Here is a 17,235-nt window from a genome sequence, read left to right on the forward strand (position 1 = left end):
AAGACACAGTTTGCCAACAGGGAAACGAATTAGCGGAAGATATACGTCGCATGGGGTTACCTACGGGGAACCACCACATGCGGAGCACCTTCCCCAGTACAGCGATTTAGTTAGCACGTGTACTGGGCCAGCAGCGAGTCTCTCTGAAAACTCGTCTGCCACAGGACTTGGAGGAAATCAACCAGGGAACACATTTTGTGAACACTACTGGGAGTTAACGGCGCATGTCTTCAGCTCAGGGGAGGTGAAAGGTGCTATGCGCAAGCGATACACCTGGCCGGCTGTCCCGGACATACCTGCTTGTGCGTGCCACTACACGGGAAGAAACCGGTTCCACCCGGAGGTTGTAAAACCTCGCAAAGGTGTTGGGTGTTGCCCAGCCCGCTGCTCTGCAAATGTCTGTTAGAGAGGCACCCCTGGTCAAGGCCCAGGAGGCCGCTACACCCCTGGTAGAATGGGCTCGTAGCCCTACCGGGGACGGCACATCCTGGGCATGATATGCCATAGTTATGGCATCAATGAGCCAGTGGTCGATCCTCTGCTTGGAGACAGCGCTTCCTTTCTGCTGTCCACCAAAGCAGACAAAGAGCTGCTCAGAGACTCTAAAGCTCTGCATGCGATCCAAATAGATGCGTAAAGCACGCACTGGACACAGCAACATCAGGGCTGGGTCTGCCTCTTCCTGGGGCAGCGCTTGCAGGTTCACCACCTGGTCCCTAAAAGGGGTCATGGGAACCTTGGGCATATAGCCCGGTCGAGGTCTCAGGATCACGTGAGAGTAGCCCGGACCGAACTCCAGGCACGTTTCGCTGACAGAGAACGCTTGCAGGTCTCCTACCCTCTTGATGGAAGTGAGCGCAATCAGGAGGGCAGTCTTCAAGGAGAGTGCCTTAAGCTCAGCTGATTGCAAAGGCTCAAAGGTGGCTCTCTGTAGACCCTGAAGAACTACAGAGAGGTCCCATGAGGGAACAAGGCACGGTCTGAAGGGATTCAGCCTCCTGGCACCTCTCAGGAACCTGATGATCAGGTCGTGCTTCCCTAAGGACTTACTGTCCACTGTGTCATGGTGTTCACTGGAAGGAAAGCACCGATCCGACTGCGCATCTCTGGGGGTCTTCCCGTCGGGAAGAACACCACTTAGCAAACAGACACCACTTAAAGGCATACAAACACCTCGTAGAGGGGGCCCTAGCCTGAGTGATGGTGTCTACCACCTCGGGTGGTAGATCGCTTAGGTCTTCCACATTCCAGAGGTCTGTTCGCGGGTGCCAGATGGTGCCCTGTCCCTGAGAAAGAAGGTCCTTCCTCAGGGGAATTCGCCAGGGGGGCTGTCGCGAGGAGCGTGAGGTCCGAGAAACATGTCTGGGTGGGCCAGTAGGGTGCTACCAGGATGACCTGCTCAGCGTCCTCCCTGACCTTGCACAGGGTCTGTGCAAGTAGGCTCACTGGGGAAAACGCATATTTGCGCAGTCCTGGGGGCCAGCTGTGTGCCAACACGTCTATACCGAGAGGTGCCTCGGTCATGGCGAACCAGATCGGGAAGTGGGAGGATTCTTGGGAGGTGAACAGGTCTACATGTGCCTGTCTGAATCGACTCCAGATCAGCTGGACCACCTGAGGGTGGAGTCTCCACTCTCCACTGAGGGTAACCTGCCGTGACAGCGCATCCGCTGCAGTGTTGAGGTCGCCTGGTATATGAGTGGCTCGCATTGACTTGAGGTGCTGCTGACTCCAGAGGAGGAGACGGTGGGTGAGTTGTGACATACAACGGGAGCGCAGACCGCCTTGACAGTTGACATATGCTACCGTTGCCATGTTGTCTGTCCGAACTAACATTTACTTGCCCTGGATCAATGGCCGGAATCTCCGCAGGGCGAGCAGAATTGCAAGCAACTCGAGGCAGTTGATATGCCATCGCAGCCGCGGGCCCGTCCATAAGTCGGCGGCTGCATGCCCGTTGCAAACAGCGCCCCAGCCCGTCTTGGAGGCGTCTGTCATGACCACGACGCATCTGGAGACCTGCTCTAGGGGAACGCCTGCCCGTAGAAACGCGAGGTCGGTCCATGGGCTGAAGAGGCGGTGACAGATCGGCGTGATGACCACGCGATGTGTCCCGCGGCGCCATGCCCATCTCGGGACTCGAGTCTGAAGCCAGTGCTGAAGCGGTCTCATATGCATCAACCCGAGCGGAGTGGCCACCGCTGAGGATGCCATATGCCCCAGGAACCTCTGAAAGAGTTTCAGTGGAACCGCTGTTTACTGTTTGAATGCCTTCAAACAGGTCAGCACCGACTGCATGCTCGTTCGTGAGGCGCGCCATCAACGAGACTGAGTCCAACTCCAAACCGAGAAAAGAGATGCTCTGAACCGGGAGGAGCTTGCTCTTTTCCCGGTTGACCCGAAGCCCTAGTCAGTTGAGGTGCGAGAGCACCAGGTCCCTGTGTGCACACAACATATCCCGAGAGTGAGCTAGGATTAGCCAATCGTCGAGATAGTTGAGAATGCGAATGCCCACCTCCCTTAATAGGGCAAGAGCTGCCTCTGCGACCTTCGTGAAGACACGAGGGGACAAAGACAGACCGAAAGGGAGGACCTTGTACTGATACGCCTGACCTTCGAATGCAAACCGCAGGAAGGGTCTGTGTCGAGGTACATCAAGACGTGGAGACATCCTTCAGGTCTACCGCCACGAACCAATCTTGATGCCAGATGCTCGCTAGAATGCGTTTTTGTGTCAGCATCTTGAACAGGAGTCTGTGTAAAGCCTGGTTCAGTACTCGCAGGTCCAAGATTGGCCGCAACCCACCGCCTTTTTTCGGTACAAATGAAGTAGGGGCTGTAAAACCCCTTCATCTCGGCCGGAGGGATAGGTTCTGCAGTTTGTAAGAATGGTGTTGTCTATGAGAACGCTGCATAGGATCTCAGACTGTCTCAGGATCAGGGACATGCTATCCATATAAGCAGGGAAAGCAGTGCTTACCTAACAGAAGAGTGAAAAAAAATATACTATAAAATATTAAAATACAACTGGTAACATAAACTAATGTTTTCATTCAAATTTGTCATCTTTCATCTCAGTTGAGCAGCACAGACAGTTATTCGCATTGGCGTCACCCTCAGGTATAAGCACTTTATGTTACGCTTTCTCTGACTTCGATTCAAAGCATTGTTTTCTGCCCTTTCATTCAACATTATACCTTCATTTAAATTGAATCACGCCCGCTACTACATATGACCAAGGCAAGCATGCTTACCTAAACAAGTAAGCCAATCAGAAGCTCCTTCCTTCAGTCATGCTATCTGATATGCTAGATTTGTGTTTTGTGTCAGCACGTTGAAGTTCACGTAACTAATGCGTTATTAAGCACTAAAATGGATATAGTGTAAGCATCGACATCCTACACGGATTTGGCAAAGTTAATTTCAATTAAAATTGAGAAAGAGAGGCTATTGAAACTTAAACAAGTGGGCGACTTCTACAGCAAAGTGATGAAGATGTTCATTCACTAGGAGAGAGCATGGATTTTGTGTTCAAGTAAAGGTAAGATAATAATCTGTGTTATTGATACTAGGTCATAGATACTAGGTCATTGTGTCTGAGGCTATGAAGTAGTGATCGACAATCATATCCTTCTTGTGTTATGCTCTATCTGTTTTATAGTTCTAACATTAGGGCGTAGTGTCTGTTTAAAAAAATATATTAAGGGATGACTGCCGTGTTTACGTTACATTTGCCTTGTGCATTCAGATTAAAATTGTTGTCTTTGGTGGTCAGATTAGTTCATTGCTGCTGTCCATTCCAGTGTTTCTGAACTGAAGTGTGACGTAGTGAAACTTGTAACTTGCAATCATTTTTTTCTTTTTGTTGCATGTCAAAACAAGCTCTTCTGGCACTATGGTTCATTGTATGGTATAATGGATATAAACATGCTTGGCTCAATATCTTTTCATTTGTGTGATATAAGCAATATTACTGTCCTGAATTGAAAACAATTTGGTCATGAAATTCGCCACTGTGAAATAATTTTTTCCATTGACTGGTGGGTTCTATGGCAACAATTTACGTTTTAACATTTCCAAGACATTACACTTACCCGTATAATGTGTTTTGGGCACAGCGTTTAATAATGTGTATTAAAAATCTTTGATGCTTGCCCAGTCTCAAAGCCCACGGCACATGCCTGCTCAGGATGCATCTGCAAATAAAATGCAATGACACTGGGACTACAGGTGATGTGTGTCTTAATTCAGTTTAGCCCCAGAAATGGTTCTTGAACAAGTTTACTCTTTAGCCTCTATTTGTATGTTGCAAAATTACCATTATAATAATTGTAAAGATAAATGTTACTTTGTACAACATTCACATTGCATTCCTTCTACGGCGACGGGAAGTGTATTTGGAATTGGTGTCTAGTGAAGGAACACGAGGACATTTGCGTTTCAGACTGTACATTGAACTGCTATTTTTCACATGCGCAGTAAGGGGATTTAAGCGTTTTCGTACGTTTCAGTGTGGTTGAGCAACTTTGGGAATTTCTTAAAAACGTAAGTGTGGATGGAGAGCATTTTGAAAAGGAAAACACCATTTTCAAATGTATCCTGATTAATGTAAACGTAGCCTAAAAATTGAAAAACCTATTTATTTGTTGTATTGTATTGCTTGTATTTAGCATTGTTTTCTACTACTCTGTTAGAACATGCCTGTAACCCCGCTGAGAACCACTGAAATAAAATGACATGTAAAAACAAAGACTAATTTTAAAAAGGAATTGCTAGGGATGGGCATAAACTCAATGGAGAATTGTAAGATTTCTGCTTTAGCCACAACAGAAGGCCTAACCCGGCAGGGCTGATAAGATCTGTTTGTCTTTCAGCTCCATCTTGGGTTCAGGCTGCAGTCAGAGGTCATTTCAGTAAAGATTTGGCTATTTATATCACGTCATTGTTACAACACTGGCTCAGCTTCCTTTGATATCATTTCACTTGTGTTCATATTTACGGGGCTTGACTCTATAATTGGCTTTAGCTATTACATCCCTTATAAATTCATTTGATTTCCGTTGGACTGTTGTAAAAATGAAGTGATGAAAGAGGGAGCTTTCCTTTATGTCATGCATGCAGACATCTGTCCTCCATCAACCAACCAGGTGTCTCCCTCCCAGCTCAATCACCAGCCTCATTCTGATATTTGCTCTGATAGCCTTCCCATTACTAAATCTTCAGGTTTTCTGATCCCCTTCACTGCACATGTAGGACCAATGACAAAAAAGAGAGCGATCATAGGCCTCCCTCAGCTGCCTTCTGCTACACAGATCAAGAACATCAGAGGTGTCACCCCCCTCAATCTTTCCCATCTTCCTACCATCTGGGTTCTCAGGGGAATGCCATCTTGGTTAACACTTTGGATCTATGTAATCTTCTTAAGTCCCACAGAAACCCCAGACCAGAGTCATGTATGTCTAAATTCAGATATGCTGTGATAAGTCGAGAAGCAGGCTTTTGGATTGGGTTCCTCTGGGGTTCCTTGCCCTCCGCCACCCTTCCATAAGTCAGAAAGACTCATGTCAGAAGTCAAAATTTGACAATTGATAATCAAGTATTCATATTGCTGTACATTTTGGTAGTTGCCATGAAATACTTTTGGGAAGTTGACCTGCTGTGTTCTGTGCTATACACCCATCTAAACATCTGCATTTTCTAATTCTTTTCTAATTATTATGCATGTAGCTTTTATGACCTCATATTAACTGAGAAACTACAGTACATGGAATATTAGTTTCACTGCAGGACCATTTAACCCTTAAATGCATACCTCGGGACCTTATTGACTCTGGACATTGTCCCACCCCCTTTAACTCATCCATCCATTTTTGAAAAATGCCCTCACTTTTTTCATATTCCTCAACCTTTCTCTTATGAATAATGTAACAATATAAATGCCAAAAAAAAAAAAAAAATATATATATATATATATGTGTGTGTGTGTGTGTGTGTGTGTGTGTGTGTGTGTTCAAAAAGTACAGTTCGACAAATTAATTACACATTAAGCACATGTACTTCATTAGAATCACTCAATGCTCACTGCAGCACTAGCAATGCTCTAGCAACCACATAGTAACACCCTGGCATTTTGGCAGTTAGTTTTGCATGGGCAAACATCACACACATTGACTTCAGAAAATCTAGTAATCACTATAATAAGTAATTATAGTTGTGTGATATGTGTAACACAGACACTGTAAAATAAAGCCTAACCTTTTTTTTTCTATCTGTCTCAGTTACAGATACTTTATTACAGGTGTGGTTGTTACTGCTCGGACTGATTTACTATGATTTACTTATGTATTATGTTTTCTTTTAATTCTTCTCATTCTAAATGATCAACAATCATTACAACAGCTATCGTTCTGATATAGTAGTGCTTTCCAATGTCACCTGGGTTTGTGTTTATTTTCTTTGCGATTTCAGGAGGTCGGCCGAGTGTTATCACATTTGATTGTGGCACAGAGTTGTAGTGACCTTTACACGTGTGTAACATCAGTCTCAACACCTGAAAGGGTGATTGCAAGGTTTATATTTTTGGGTTGATTTTTTATTTGTTATATTTTGTTTTTTGTATACCAGGTGCTTGCAGTGTAACCACAGTTATTGGCTTTTAAATAGAGATTCTCTTTAACATCCAGAATCTGAATTAGAAATAGAATTAGAAAATGATGCAGTACATTTCTGCAGTATACAGTATGTTCCTTTTTATGAAATAGGTCTAAAACAAACTCTGGGACAAAGGGTTTTTGTTTTTTGTTTTTTGTTTGTTGGGGGGGGGGGATTTTCGTGCTTATTGCCAAGGTCACATGTTAAATGGAGACAAATTTGCTATGTTTTTTTTTTTCTTTTTTATCCTTATTGAATGACCCCCTAGATACATCTCTTCCTTAATCAGAGTGACACAAGATATTCATTTATATTCAGAACTTTGTTTTTACAACAGATTTAAAGGATTAAAAGTGTGTTTAGATGCCACCTGCTTATCAGCTCTCTTTTTCCCTTTTCTTGCATTATGGGTTTTTGGGGTCTGGGGCTACAGATGGCTCTCCAGAGATGCCCTTTATGTGACTCTGTGTAGCAAATATATATACATTGTCTTGTGTAATCCTGGATTAAGGAGGACTTTGAGTTAATTATCCAATTGTTAGACAAAATTCATTTTGGTCTGTCACTTCCCCTCCCAGAGAATCATGTGGCAGATAGTGCTTGTTCCAAACACACAAGGGAATTTTCAAGAATAGAGATTTAATCTTAATTGTCTGAAGGTCTGTTTGATTTTTGGCTAAACTCCATTTGATTCCAAGCAGCTGACTCAGCCAGCCTCTCTCTCTCTCTCTCTCTCTCTCTCTCTCTCTCTCTCTCTCTCTCTCTCTCTCTCTCTCTCTCTCTCTCTCTCTCTCACACACACACACACACACACACACACACACACACACTTATGGTGCCAATGGAAAACCAGGCAGCGGCATATGGACTATCTCTTGATATCATTCATTGGCCGTGTAATCTTATTATGCTAAATCCTTAATCCTCACCTATGCTGGATGCCCACAACAGTGATTATGTTGGTGATTGGCCGACTAGACAGTTGTCGGGGAAGCTGTGTTTTCCATGCCTCTGCCACACATTCTGCCGAGCTGGTCTGCAATATGTGCATGACTCATCTCTCGAGGTCACAATGAGAGCTACATATAGAGCCAAATAGATTGAAGGAAAAGTGATGGTGGTAACTATAGGTGCAACATGATTGCCCTAATAGGACATGTTCGTGGATCAATATCCTTTGTTGTTCCTGGTCAGCCACACTCTTGTCAACCAAGCATGGTCCAAACCCTAAAGGGTAGGTTATATAGCATTTTTCAACATGCCGTTCTCTCACACACAGTCGATCACTCAACCTTTCAAAAGTATACTCTTTTTATTACGAGCCAATCCGGACACATGTGCACTACGACTGCTTTGTGATACTCTTTTAGTCAACGGCAGGCGCATGTGCAGTCGACGTGCCTAGACACGGACTTGTCCTCGTGTCTTAAAAATCTGGGCTGCACGCGGACAGTCCTCATGTACTGCGCTGATGAACAATAAGCAAAATTTGAGAGTGGCAGCATGTGGAAAATCTAAGTATACTGTGGCATTATCCCTGAAATCAGAGCACAATGATAGGTTGATTAGAAGGTTGTTCCAGGACCTTCAAGGGGGTGTTGATTCTGTGTCCAAAGTCCCTTTCAAGCCAAGTCAGTCCCCTTTGTGGCCATCTTGAGAATGCTCTCGAGCAGCTATTTATCTATGGATGCAATTGGCATTGAAGTCCAGCTCATATATACTTGAATGGGAAAATACTGAAATCTTCAAAACAGTTGGTGAAGATTACCATCAAATTACATATTTCAAATCAGCACTAAAATCTGACAACAATAGGCGTTAATTTGTGCTTCATTTGCTTGGATCACTAAAAATCACTATCTGGTCAAGCTAATGCGCATGCACAGTGTCAAATTAACTGGAAGGAGATCTCTTGATTAAAATGATAATTGGCTCTTTTACCTGTAAGGCAGGACTTCCTTTTCTACACCCACCATATTTGCCATTCCATATTCTCCCATTCATTTTAATTCAAGTGGTTTGTCTCTGCTAACCTCTCGGCAATACAGTAGCTCAACTGTTAAAGCATGGTGCTAGCAGGATGGGTTCGATTTCCAGGGACCACTGGCTAAATGTATAATTTGGATAAAAGTGTCTGCCAAATGCATAAAGGTAAATGATCCAGAATCATTTATTACTTAATCATGGGTAAATTATGGTAAGCAGAACTAGTGAACGTTGAATTGAAAAGCTAAAGACAATTAAGTATAAAACAATGCACTTTATAACGAGCATACAGGTTTGAAAAGGTTAGCATATATGGTGTGTTGTCATTTTGGCAGGGAATGGGAGTCCACTATCAATTGAAAGGGAAAGTGGGCACAATAACAACAGTTTGTCCAAAGCCCCAACCTAGACTTTGATAAGCGAAACAACACCTGGCCCATTCACTGCCTCCTCAAGATACGCCAACATCCAGTCAGGAAGAAGCATCCCTGGATGGAGGGGGCCTTGGGGTAGAGATAAAGAGGCTGGGATATCTAACTCACATACCCTGTGTTTGTGTTGGGTGTATCAGACATAATTATGAGTATTCCGAGGTGTGGATTTGATGGCTGACCGGAATAGAATGGGACCGGAGCAGGGGACGGAGGTATTGGGCGAAGAGATGGTTGGTAGGTAATGGGATTATGTGTAGCTCTTCCATGACACACAGAGAAGGACACCTGACACTTGGACTGGGATGGAGAATTAATTTCGCCCCATATTGGAGATATCATTCCTGAGCCAATTGGGCTTTGGGTTAGGTCATAGTTTCATTTAGTTTCTGCTTGGCTGGTTCCCCATTATTCCTTAGGTTTCTTTCAGTAGGAGAGATTGAAGGAGAATGTAAGGTTTCTTCTTCACTGGACATCCAGCAGAGCCATTCTCCTGAAGACTCTGTTTTCTAATTGATTTGATTTTTAGAGTTTCTTGAAGCAGTCGGAAGAATTGACAAACAGCACAACAATAAAGTGTTGGGTTATCTTTGTGCTGTTTCTCTGCTGAAGCAGGTTTCATGGATGTGTACAAACATCCAAACACAATCTTTATTGACTCACACTCCCTGCTCATCTACTAGCTTGATGGCTGAGGAAAAGTCAATAGCTTGAGAGGGGATGGACTGTTTATTCAGACAACGCACCACAGTTTTATCAGTTAAAGTGCTAGGGTGTGAGGACAAACAAAGGACCTGGTGTTCTGTTGCTATGGCAATAGTGTTACTGACTCAAAGAGATGCCTGCTAGCACTGTCACCTGCTCACACAGGGGTAGATTGGCTTGTCTCAGTAAGGGTCACACACCTAGGGGTCACTCGTTGTGTCTTGTTGATGGGTTGCAGAGGCTCCTGAGAATGAAACACCAAAGATGGTGCCATCTCTAATGATCACTTTGGTTTCACAGTTTTAACTGTTAGCCATTAAATGTGTGAGGCGCACCCCCCAACCCCCCACCACCTCAATGACGAAGTGTTTAAAACCCTTATTTGGTCCTCTGGCAAGTTTGTGGTACTAAGTGATATTCCAATAATAAATTGCAAAAATTTTGTCAGATCCATGGTGTAGTGGTTAGCACATATGCTCAAGACATGCTGTTGAGCTTTGGTGTTCATGTGGGTAATGCAGTTTCAAATCTGGCCTGCAGTATGCTGGATTCCGTTCCCACATTCCAGTCTCTCTAATCTCTGTATTTCAATCTTATAAAGAAAAAAAAATCCACATTTTACAGCAAAATAGTTACAGCTCTCAGGAATAATCTGTTTTGAATGGACAATGCGGCATTAATACAGTATATATATAAAATTAAACTCAAATTGATATTTTGTGTCTATTTTCATTTATTTGGCAAGTAGTCATTTTATTATCGGGATTATGGTCAGTCAGACTGGCACAGTAGATCACAGCTCTGAAGCAAACTGGAGGTTGAATTCAAGTGGTTTGTGTCAACTAACCTAATTTACTGTTCTCTTTCTTCTCCCATAATAACATTTCAATGCAAATCAATATTTCATTTAATTATTTGGTGAGTAGACATTAAAAAAGTGGGATGATGTAAAGTCAGCCAGTCATTATCAAAAAATAAGCTCCTACATTATCCCATACTTATATCTATATTACAGAATGTTATCAACCTAACCTCAATCTTGATGATGTTAACATGGATTGTGAATAATCTATTATTTTTTCACTTTTTAAGCTCTTTTTTTTTTTTTTTTTTTTTTACAGTATTTCTGAGAAGTGGCAGGATGTTCCGCGGTTTCTTTGTGAAGACGCTTAGCTTTGTCGGTTACACCATTCAATATGGCTGCATCGCTCACTGCGCCTTTGAGTATATTGGCGAATTTGTGTCGGTAAGTTTCCTGAGCTCGTTTGCAAGTTTGGTTGGTGCTCGCACTGACTGAAAGCCAAAAATATGTGCATTAAGTAAATATCCAATTAAAAAAAGTTCTTATTTTTACCCACAATTCACCCGCAACAGTGCTCAGGACCTTCCATGGAACCCACGATCATTAACCATGATGTTGTTTTCTCAGAGCGATTAAGCCGTCACCTCTATCAAATACAAAAGTGAGTGTGCTTGCAATGCTAACTTTGATTAACTTTTATTTTAAGCATATCACAAAAACTGAATTTGAATTTGTGCCTTGTCACCCTCTAAAATACATTTAGATAATTTTGCCTTCATATTGATGCCACCTGTTATTTTGTCGTAGAGGTGATATTGTAATAGCCAAAAGCCCCTTTGATCCAAAGATGAACATTTGTAAAAGAGTAATCGGACTGGAGGGGGACAAAGTCTGCACCAGTGGACCATCTGACATCTTTAAAACACACACTTACGTGAGTATCTATCATGCCTCAAATCAATTCTGCTTGAAGGAATAATTACTATTTCATTAACCCATGTACATTTCTGATGGTACTGAACCTAGACAGGGTAGATAGATACTGAATTTAATTTGACCTGAAAGAATAGACGTCTCTCCAAAACAAATTTACAGTGCACCAACGTTTATTTGTTAGTCCTATTTAATGGACTATGACTATGATAGAAAAAAGTGTCACGGGTGTAGGGAATGATGAGTCTCAGGACCCAAACGCAGAATGAAAAATAAAGGTAAAAAATAAAACCAAAATCCAACATAAAACTCCCACAAGGGGGAAAAACAAACAAAAACTACCCCATAGGGGAAAATGTAATCCGGGCTGGGGCAGAGGGTAACAGGGAACCAGGATCGACCGGGCCGAAGAGGGATGGGAGAATCAAAGACCAACACACAAGACCGACTGGAACAAACCGACCGACTGGAACAAACCAACAGACCGACCGAATACACAAGCACACAAGACTGGAAACAAGATGAACTGGCACTGGACAGCAAACACAAGGAGACTAAAATAGGGAAGGAAATCAAACAGGTTAATGCAGGGCAGGTGTAACAAATGAACTAATAATGGGCAAACAAGGAGGCGGAGTATGACGTAAGACAGAGAGACACACGGCAATACAGAAACAAAACCCCTCACAGAGTGGTTTTCATTAATGTAAAATTAAATATTGTGTCTACCCTGACTAAAATCTGTGGACTTTGAGTTCTGCCTCTCTCTGTTCATTGTGTAAAGCACTGCTTTTACACTGTACTAAACTCTCTGTTACACTTTGCCCTCTGCTCTCACTGTCAAGGTGAATACATTTGAATTTCACATGCATTCACTCATCCGTTGGGTAAAATATTTACCTTTTTCTGACAACAAATGCTTGGTTTTCAGTTATTATTGGCCTAGAAAATGTGTAGTCACCCTGTCACTGAAAGCTGGTATTCCTTTTTTGTATCACTTTTTTTTCTTCTTCTTCTTCTTTCTTTTCACCTTGACTGTGTGCAGCACTGGCCTATAATTTTTGCAGAGGCTGTTATTGTTAGTGCCAGATGAGTAGAGCAAGTGATAGAAAAAAGGATAGACAAAAGATAAGGCTTGTCACACGACTCAGTTAAGGTAAAGAGATACAACCCATCAGCCTGAAAAGGGCACAAGATTGCAAAAGTTTCTCACTCTCAGTAACCTGAGCTTACTGCCATGTCAGAATTAGTAATCACAAAATACAGTAATTACACACACACACACACACACACACACATACATATATATATATGTAGTTGAAGTATATTTAAACTCAGTTTTTCACAATTCGTGACATTTATTCATAGAAAACATTCCCTGTCTTAGATCAGTTAGGATCACTACTTTATTTTAAGAATGAGAAATGTCAGAATAATAGTAGAGAGAATGATTTATTTCAGCTTTTATTTCTTTCATCACATTCCCAGTGGGTCAGAAGTTTACATACAATTTGTTAGTATTTGCTAGCATTGCCTTTAAATTGTTTAACTTGGGTCAAACATTTTGGCTAGCCTTCCACAAGCTTCTCACACTAAGTTACTGGAATTTTGGCCCATTCCTCCAGACAGAACTGGTGTAACTGAGTCAGGTTTATAGGCCTCCTTGCTCACACACGCTTTTCAGTCTGTCAGACTGAGGTCAGGGCTTTGTGATGGCCACTCCAATACCTTGACTTTGTTGTCCATAAGCCATTTTGCCACAACTTTGGAGGTATGCTAGGGGTCATTGTCCATTTGGAAGACCCATTTGTGACTGTGCTTTAACTTCATGGCTGATGTCTTGAGATTTTGCTTCAATATATCCACATAATTTTCCTTCCTCATGATGCCATCTATTTTGTGAAGTGCACCAGTCCCTCCTGCAGCAAAGTAGCCCCACAACATGATGCTGCCACCCCTATGCTTCACGGTTGGGATGGTGTTCTTCGGCTTGCAAGCCTTACCCTTTTTCCTCCAAACATAACGATGGTCATTATGGCCAAAAAGTTACATTTTTATTTCAGCAGACCAGAGGAGTAAGATCTTTGTCCCCATGTGCAGTTGCACTTTGCTGAGCAGCCTTTCAGGTTAATTTGATATAGGACTTGTTTTACTGTGGATATAGATACTTGTCTACCTGTTTCCTCCAGCATCTTCACAAGGTCCTTTGCTGTTGTTCTGGGATTGAATTTCACTTTTTGCACAAAACTACATTCATCTCTTGGAGACAGAATGCGTCTCCTTCTTGAGCAGCGTGATGGCTGCGTGGTCCCATGGTTTCATACTTGTGTACTATGGTTTGTACAGATGAACGTGGTACCTTCAGGCATTTAGAAATTGCTCCCAAGGATGAACCAGACTTGTGGAGGTCCACAATTTTTTTCTGAGGTCTTGGCTGATTTCTTTTGATTTCCCCATGATATCAAGTAAAGAGGCACTGAGTTTGAAGGTACAGTAGGTCTTAAAATACATCAACAGGTACACCTCCAATTCAGTACACCTCCTATCAGAAGCTAATTGTCTGAAGGCTTGACATCATTTTCTGCAATTTTCCAAGCTGCTTAAAGGCACAGTTAAATTAGTGTGTGTAAATTTCTGACCCACTGGAATTGTGATATAGTCAATTTAAAGTGAGACAGTCTGTCTGTATACAATTATTGGAAAAATTACTTGTGTCATGCACAAAGTAGATGTCCTAAACTACTTTGCCAAAACTATAGTTTGCTAATATTAAATCTGTGGAGTGTTAAAAATTTTTTTTTGAATTACTTCTACCAAACTGTATGTAAACTTCTGACTTCAACTATATATATATATATATATATATATATATATATATGTAAGGAATAATTGACGATGGACCGTTTAATTATTGAAAAATAATACACACCCGATGTGGTAATGCGGTCACAATGCGCAGCAGAGTCCATTATTTTTCAATAATTCAATGGGCCAGAGTCAATTATTCTGCTTATACCACAGTTACCACACCTTAAGACATCGTTCAGGTTTTTATCTCAAGACATTTTCTGGTTTTCATCCCTAAAACGCTCTTGTGAGTGGAACTACTTTCTTCCATCCCAGATTCAGCGTCTAGCTTTGATACAGACCGAGCCTTCATTGCTAGTTTGAAAATCTCACTTTAGAACTAGCAACGGAGGATTGCAAGGCTTGCGCTGCTTTACTGGAGCACTTACTGGAGTAATAAGGTAGTGCGTTTGTGCATGTGTGTGTGAGTTTGTTTTTGAGGGATCGAAAGAGAGAAACTCATAAACTGAGAGAGATTGCTTCTGGGATTATCTTTTTTGTTGCAGCCCTCGTCAGAAGTAACATCACTTCAAAATCACCAAGATGTAAGTTTAAGCTCTTCTTAGCAGCAGGGAGTGTTGCCATTTTTGTATAAAGCTTCTCCAATGTAAACCTTAACAACTGTTTTCAACCCTACCGAGATGCAGGTTTGCGCTGACATGACAGCTCTGTTTTTCGCTCACGAGTAAGTGTGTGCGTAATTTATGTGTGTCCACGTTTGTGTGTGAGAGCTTAAAAGAGGGGAAGGGGGAGCGCGAGGGTGTTTTCCACAGATATTTCAGATAAATAGAAACTGTTGTATTGATCCAGTGTATCTAACTTTGATACAGCTCAAGCCTTCGTTGCTAGTTCAAAAACATCATTTTAGAACTAGAAACGGAGGATGCGCTGCTTTTCGACATTGGAGTAGCAAGGTTGTGTGTGTGCTTGTGCGTGCATGCAAGAAAAAGAGTGAAACAGAGATTGCATGTGGAATTACCTGTGTTTAAAGTGGCTCTCATCAGTAATAACATCACTTCAAATAACCAAAATGTAAGTTTAAGTTTCAGCAACAATGAGTGTTGCCATTCTTATACTGCTTTTCTATTACTAAACAACTGTTTACAATCCCAGTGAGTTGCAGGGGTGCGCTGACTTTGCTCCCGAGAGAGTTTGTGTGAGAGTGAAAGAGAGGGGGAGGGTTAGCGCGGTGCTTTCCACTATAGCTATATGAGGCTAATTAGGGCAAAATACACTTGAAACAAATTTCAAGTTTCACATATTAAAAGTTATTTCGGATAATAGAAACTGTTGTATTGATCAAGTCTCGGGGGGTGCGGCTCTATTTGTTGGTCACGACTCGAGTCTCAATGTGTGTGTATGAGTGAGACCAGAGTGAAAGAGAGGGAGCCCAAGGATGCTTTTAAATCAAAATTGAAATAAATGTAGGATATTATAGACATTGTCATTCTTATCCGATGTACTTAACCAATGTCTTTGTTTTAATTGGTTATTTTGTTGTGGTAGCCTGTAGAGCTCTTTGAAATAACTGAAATAATTTGGCGAAGTGATATGGAACCGTTATGGGGTCAAGACCTTTGAACTACTTCATAGCCATGCGTTTACTTGAAAAATAATTGCATGCCTTAGAACGTCCATCAACCAATCAGAATCAAGCATTTAACAGACCCGTGGTATAAGTTTAAATATTTAAACATTCTAAGCACAAGTGCAAGAATAGGAAATCAGATTACTTTAATAGACTTTGTTATTTTATCTAATAACACAAAAATATCAATACTTTCTCAAATTAACTTTTTAGTGAAAGAGGCTTTTAGGGGTATGACTAAACTCTTCAGTATGGCTGGGTTATTTGTTCCTCTGTCATAAAATGCCCATGGAAAAGTAAAAGATTATTCAATTAAACATACAATGCTAAAAGGTCCCACTTTTTTATTAGGTGTCTTTACTACTATGTGCTTAAGTAATTAATACTTTGTATTTTTTGCATTTCAGTGTCATATAAAGTGGGACCCACTAAAAACATAATTGGTTGCATGTTCTTGCACAGCTGTTTTTCACTGTGTGACTCCAAAACACATTTTTGTGGATAATACAGTAGATTTATTGGAGAAAGACATGTTATAATGTTAAGTTCAATTAACAAATTAACATAAATTAACTTAAATATTTAGCTACATTATAGCTAAATCAAGTTTGGAAATCACTATGTCATATACTGGATCAATTCATACAAATGTAGTTGTAATGCAATTAATGCAGTTTGTTAATGCAAATAAAAGCCCTATCTTAGAACTAGGTAATTAATTATATTCTAAACCAGAATATGTTGCGTTCAAGATTCAGAGTAGTAAAGATATGTTTTTGACACACTTCACATTTAAAAGATTGAATGCATGGTTGTCAACATTTGTGTCTGGTCACAGTATGGTGAGATTTATCATATGCTTGCCAAAAGATGGTAGACAAAAGCTAAGCTTCTCAACAACAGATGACAGCGGTCTGACATTTCTTGTGGATGGGACCAAACATATGTTTCCATGTTTCCATGAGAGTTGACTGCAAGAAGAATTCATGCTGACATATGTTAATAATCACAGCTCTTTTTGTGTCGTCAATGATGCATTTGTTTGTAATTCGTCACGAAAATCATTCAGTGGGTCATATTTGAAAATGAGATGCCTTCGTAAGATATAGGTGATTTACCATCTATAGTTATGACTGCTTTAAATTATGATGTGAATAAATATAATTCAGTGGAATTCAACAAATTCTACAGTATATATGATTCTATAGAATTCTACAGAATTCTTTATATTATTCAGTGGAAGTCTGCAAATACTACTGTATATATGATCCTGTGGAATTCTGCAGAACTCT

The 17,235-nt window shown here is 41.4% G+C and overlaps 1 protein-coding gene across 2 annotated transcripts in view; it reads left to right on the forward strand.

Moving 5' to 3' along the window:
• immp1l (inner mitochondrial membrane peptidase subunit 1) overlaps window positions 1–17,235 on the forward strand; it is a 30,432-nt gene that overhangs the window by 10,024 nt on the left and 3,173 nt on the right. For both annotated transcript variants that reach the window (XM_051704604.1, XM_051704611.1), the window contains 3 exons: window positions 10,895–11,019; window positions 11,148–11,236; window positions 11,383–11,509. In XM_051704604.1, the coding sequence (XP_051560564.1) occupies window positions 10,915–11,019; window positions 11,148–11,236; window positions 11,383–11,509 (321 nt within the window). In that variant the 5' untranslated portion in view covers window positions 10,895–10,914. The remainder of the gene's footprint in view (window positions 1–10,894; window positions 11,020–11,147; window positions 11,237–11,382; window positions 11,510–17,235) is intronic.

Source organism: Myxocyprinus asiaticus, chromosome 1 (assembly GCF_019703515.2).
Source record: "Myxocyprinus asiaticus isolate MX2 ecotype Aquarium Trade chromosome 1, UBuf_Myxa_2, whole genome shotgun sequence".
NCBI classification, from domain to species: domain Eukaryota; kingdom Metazoa; phylum Chordata; class Actinopteri; order Cypriniformes; family Catostomidae; genus Myxocyprinus; species Myxocyprinus asiaticus.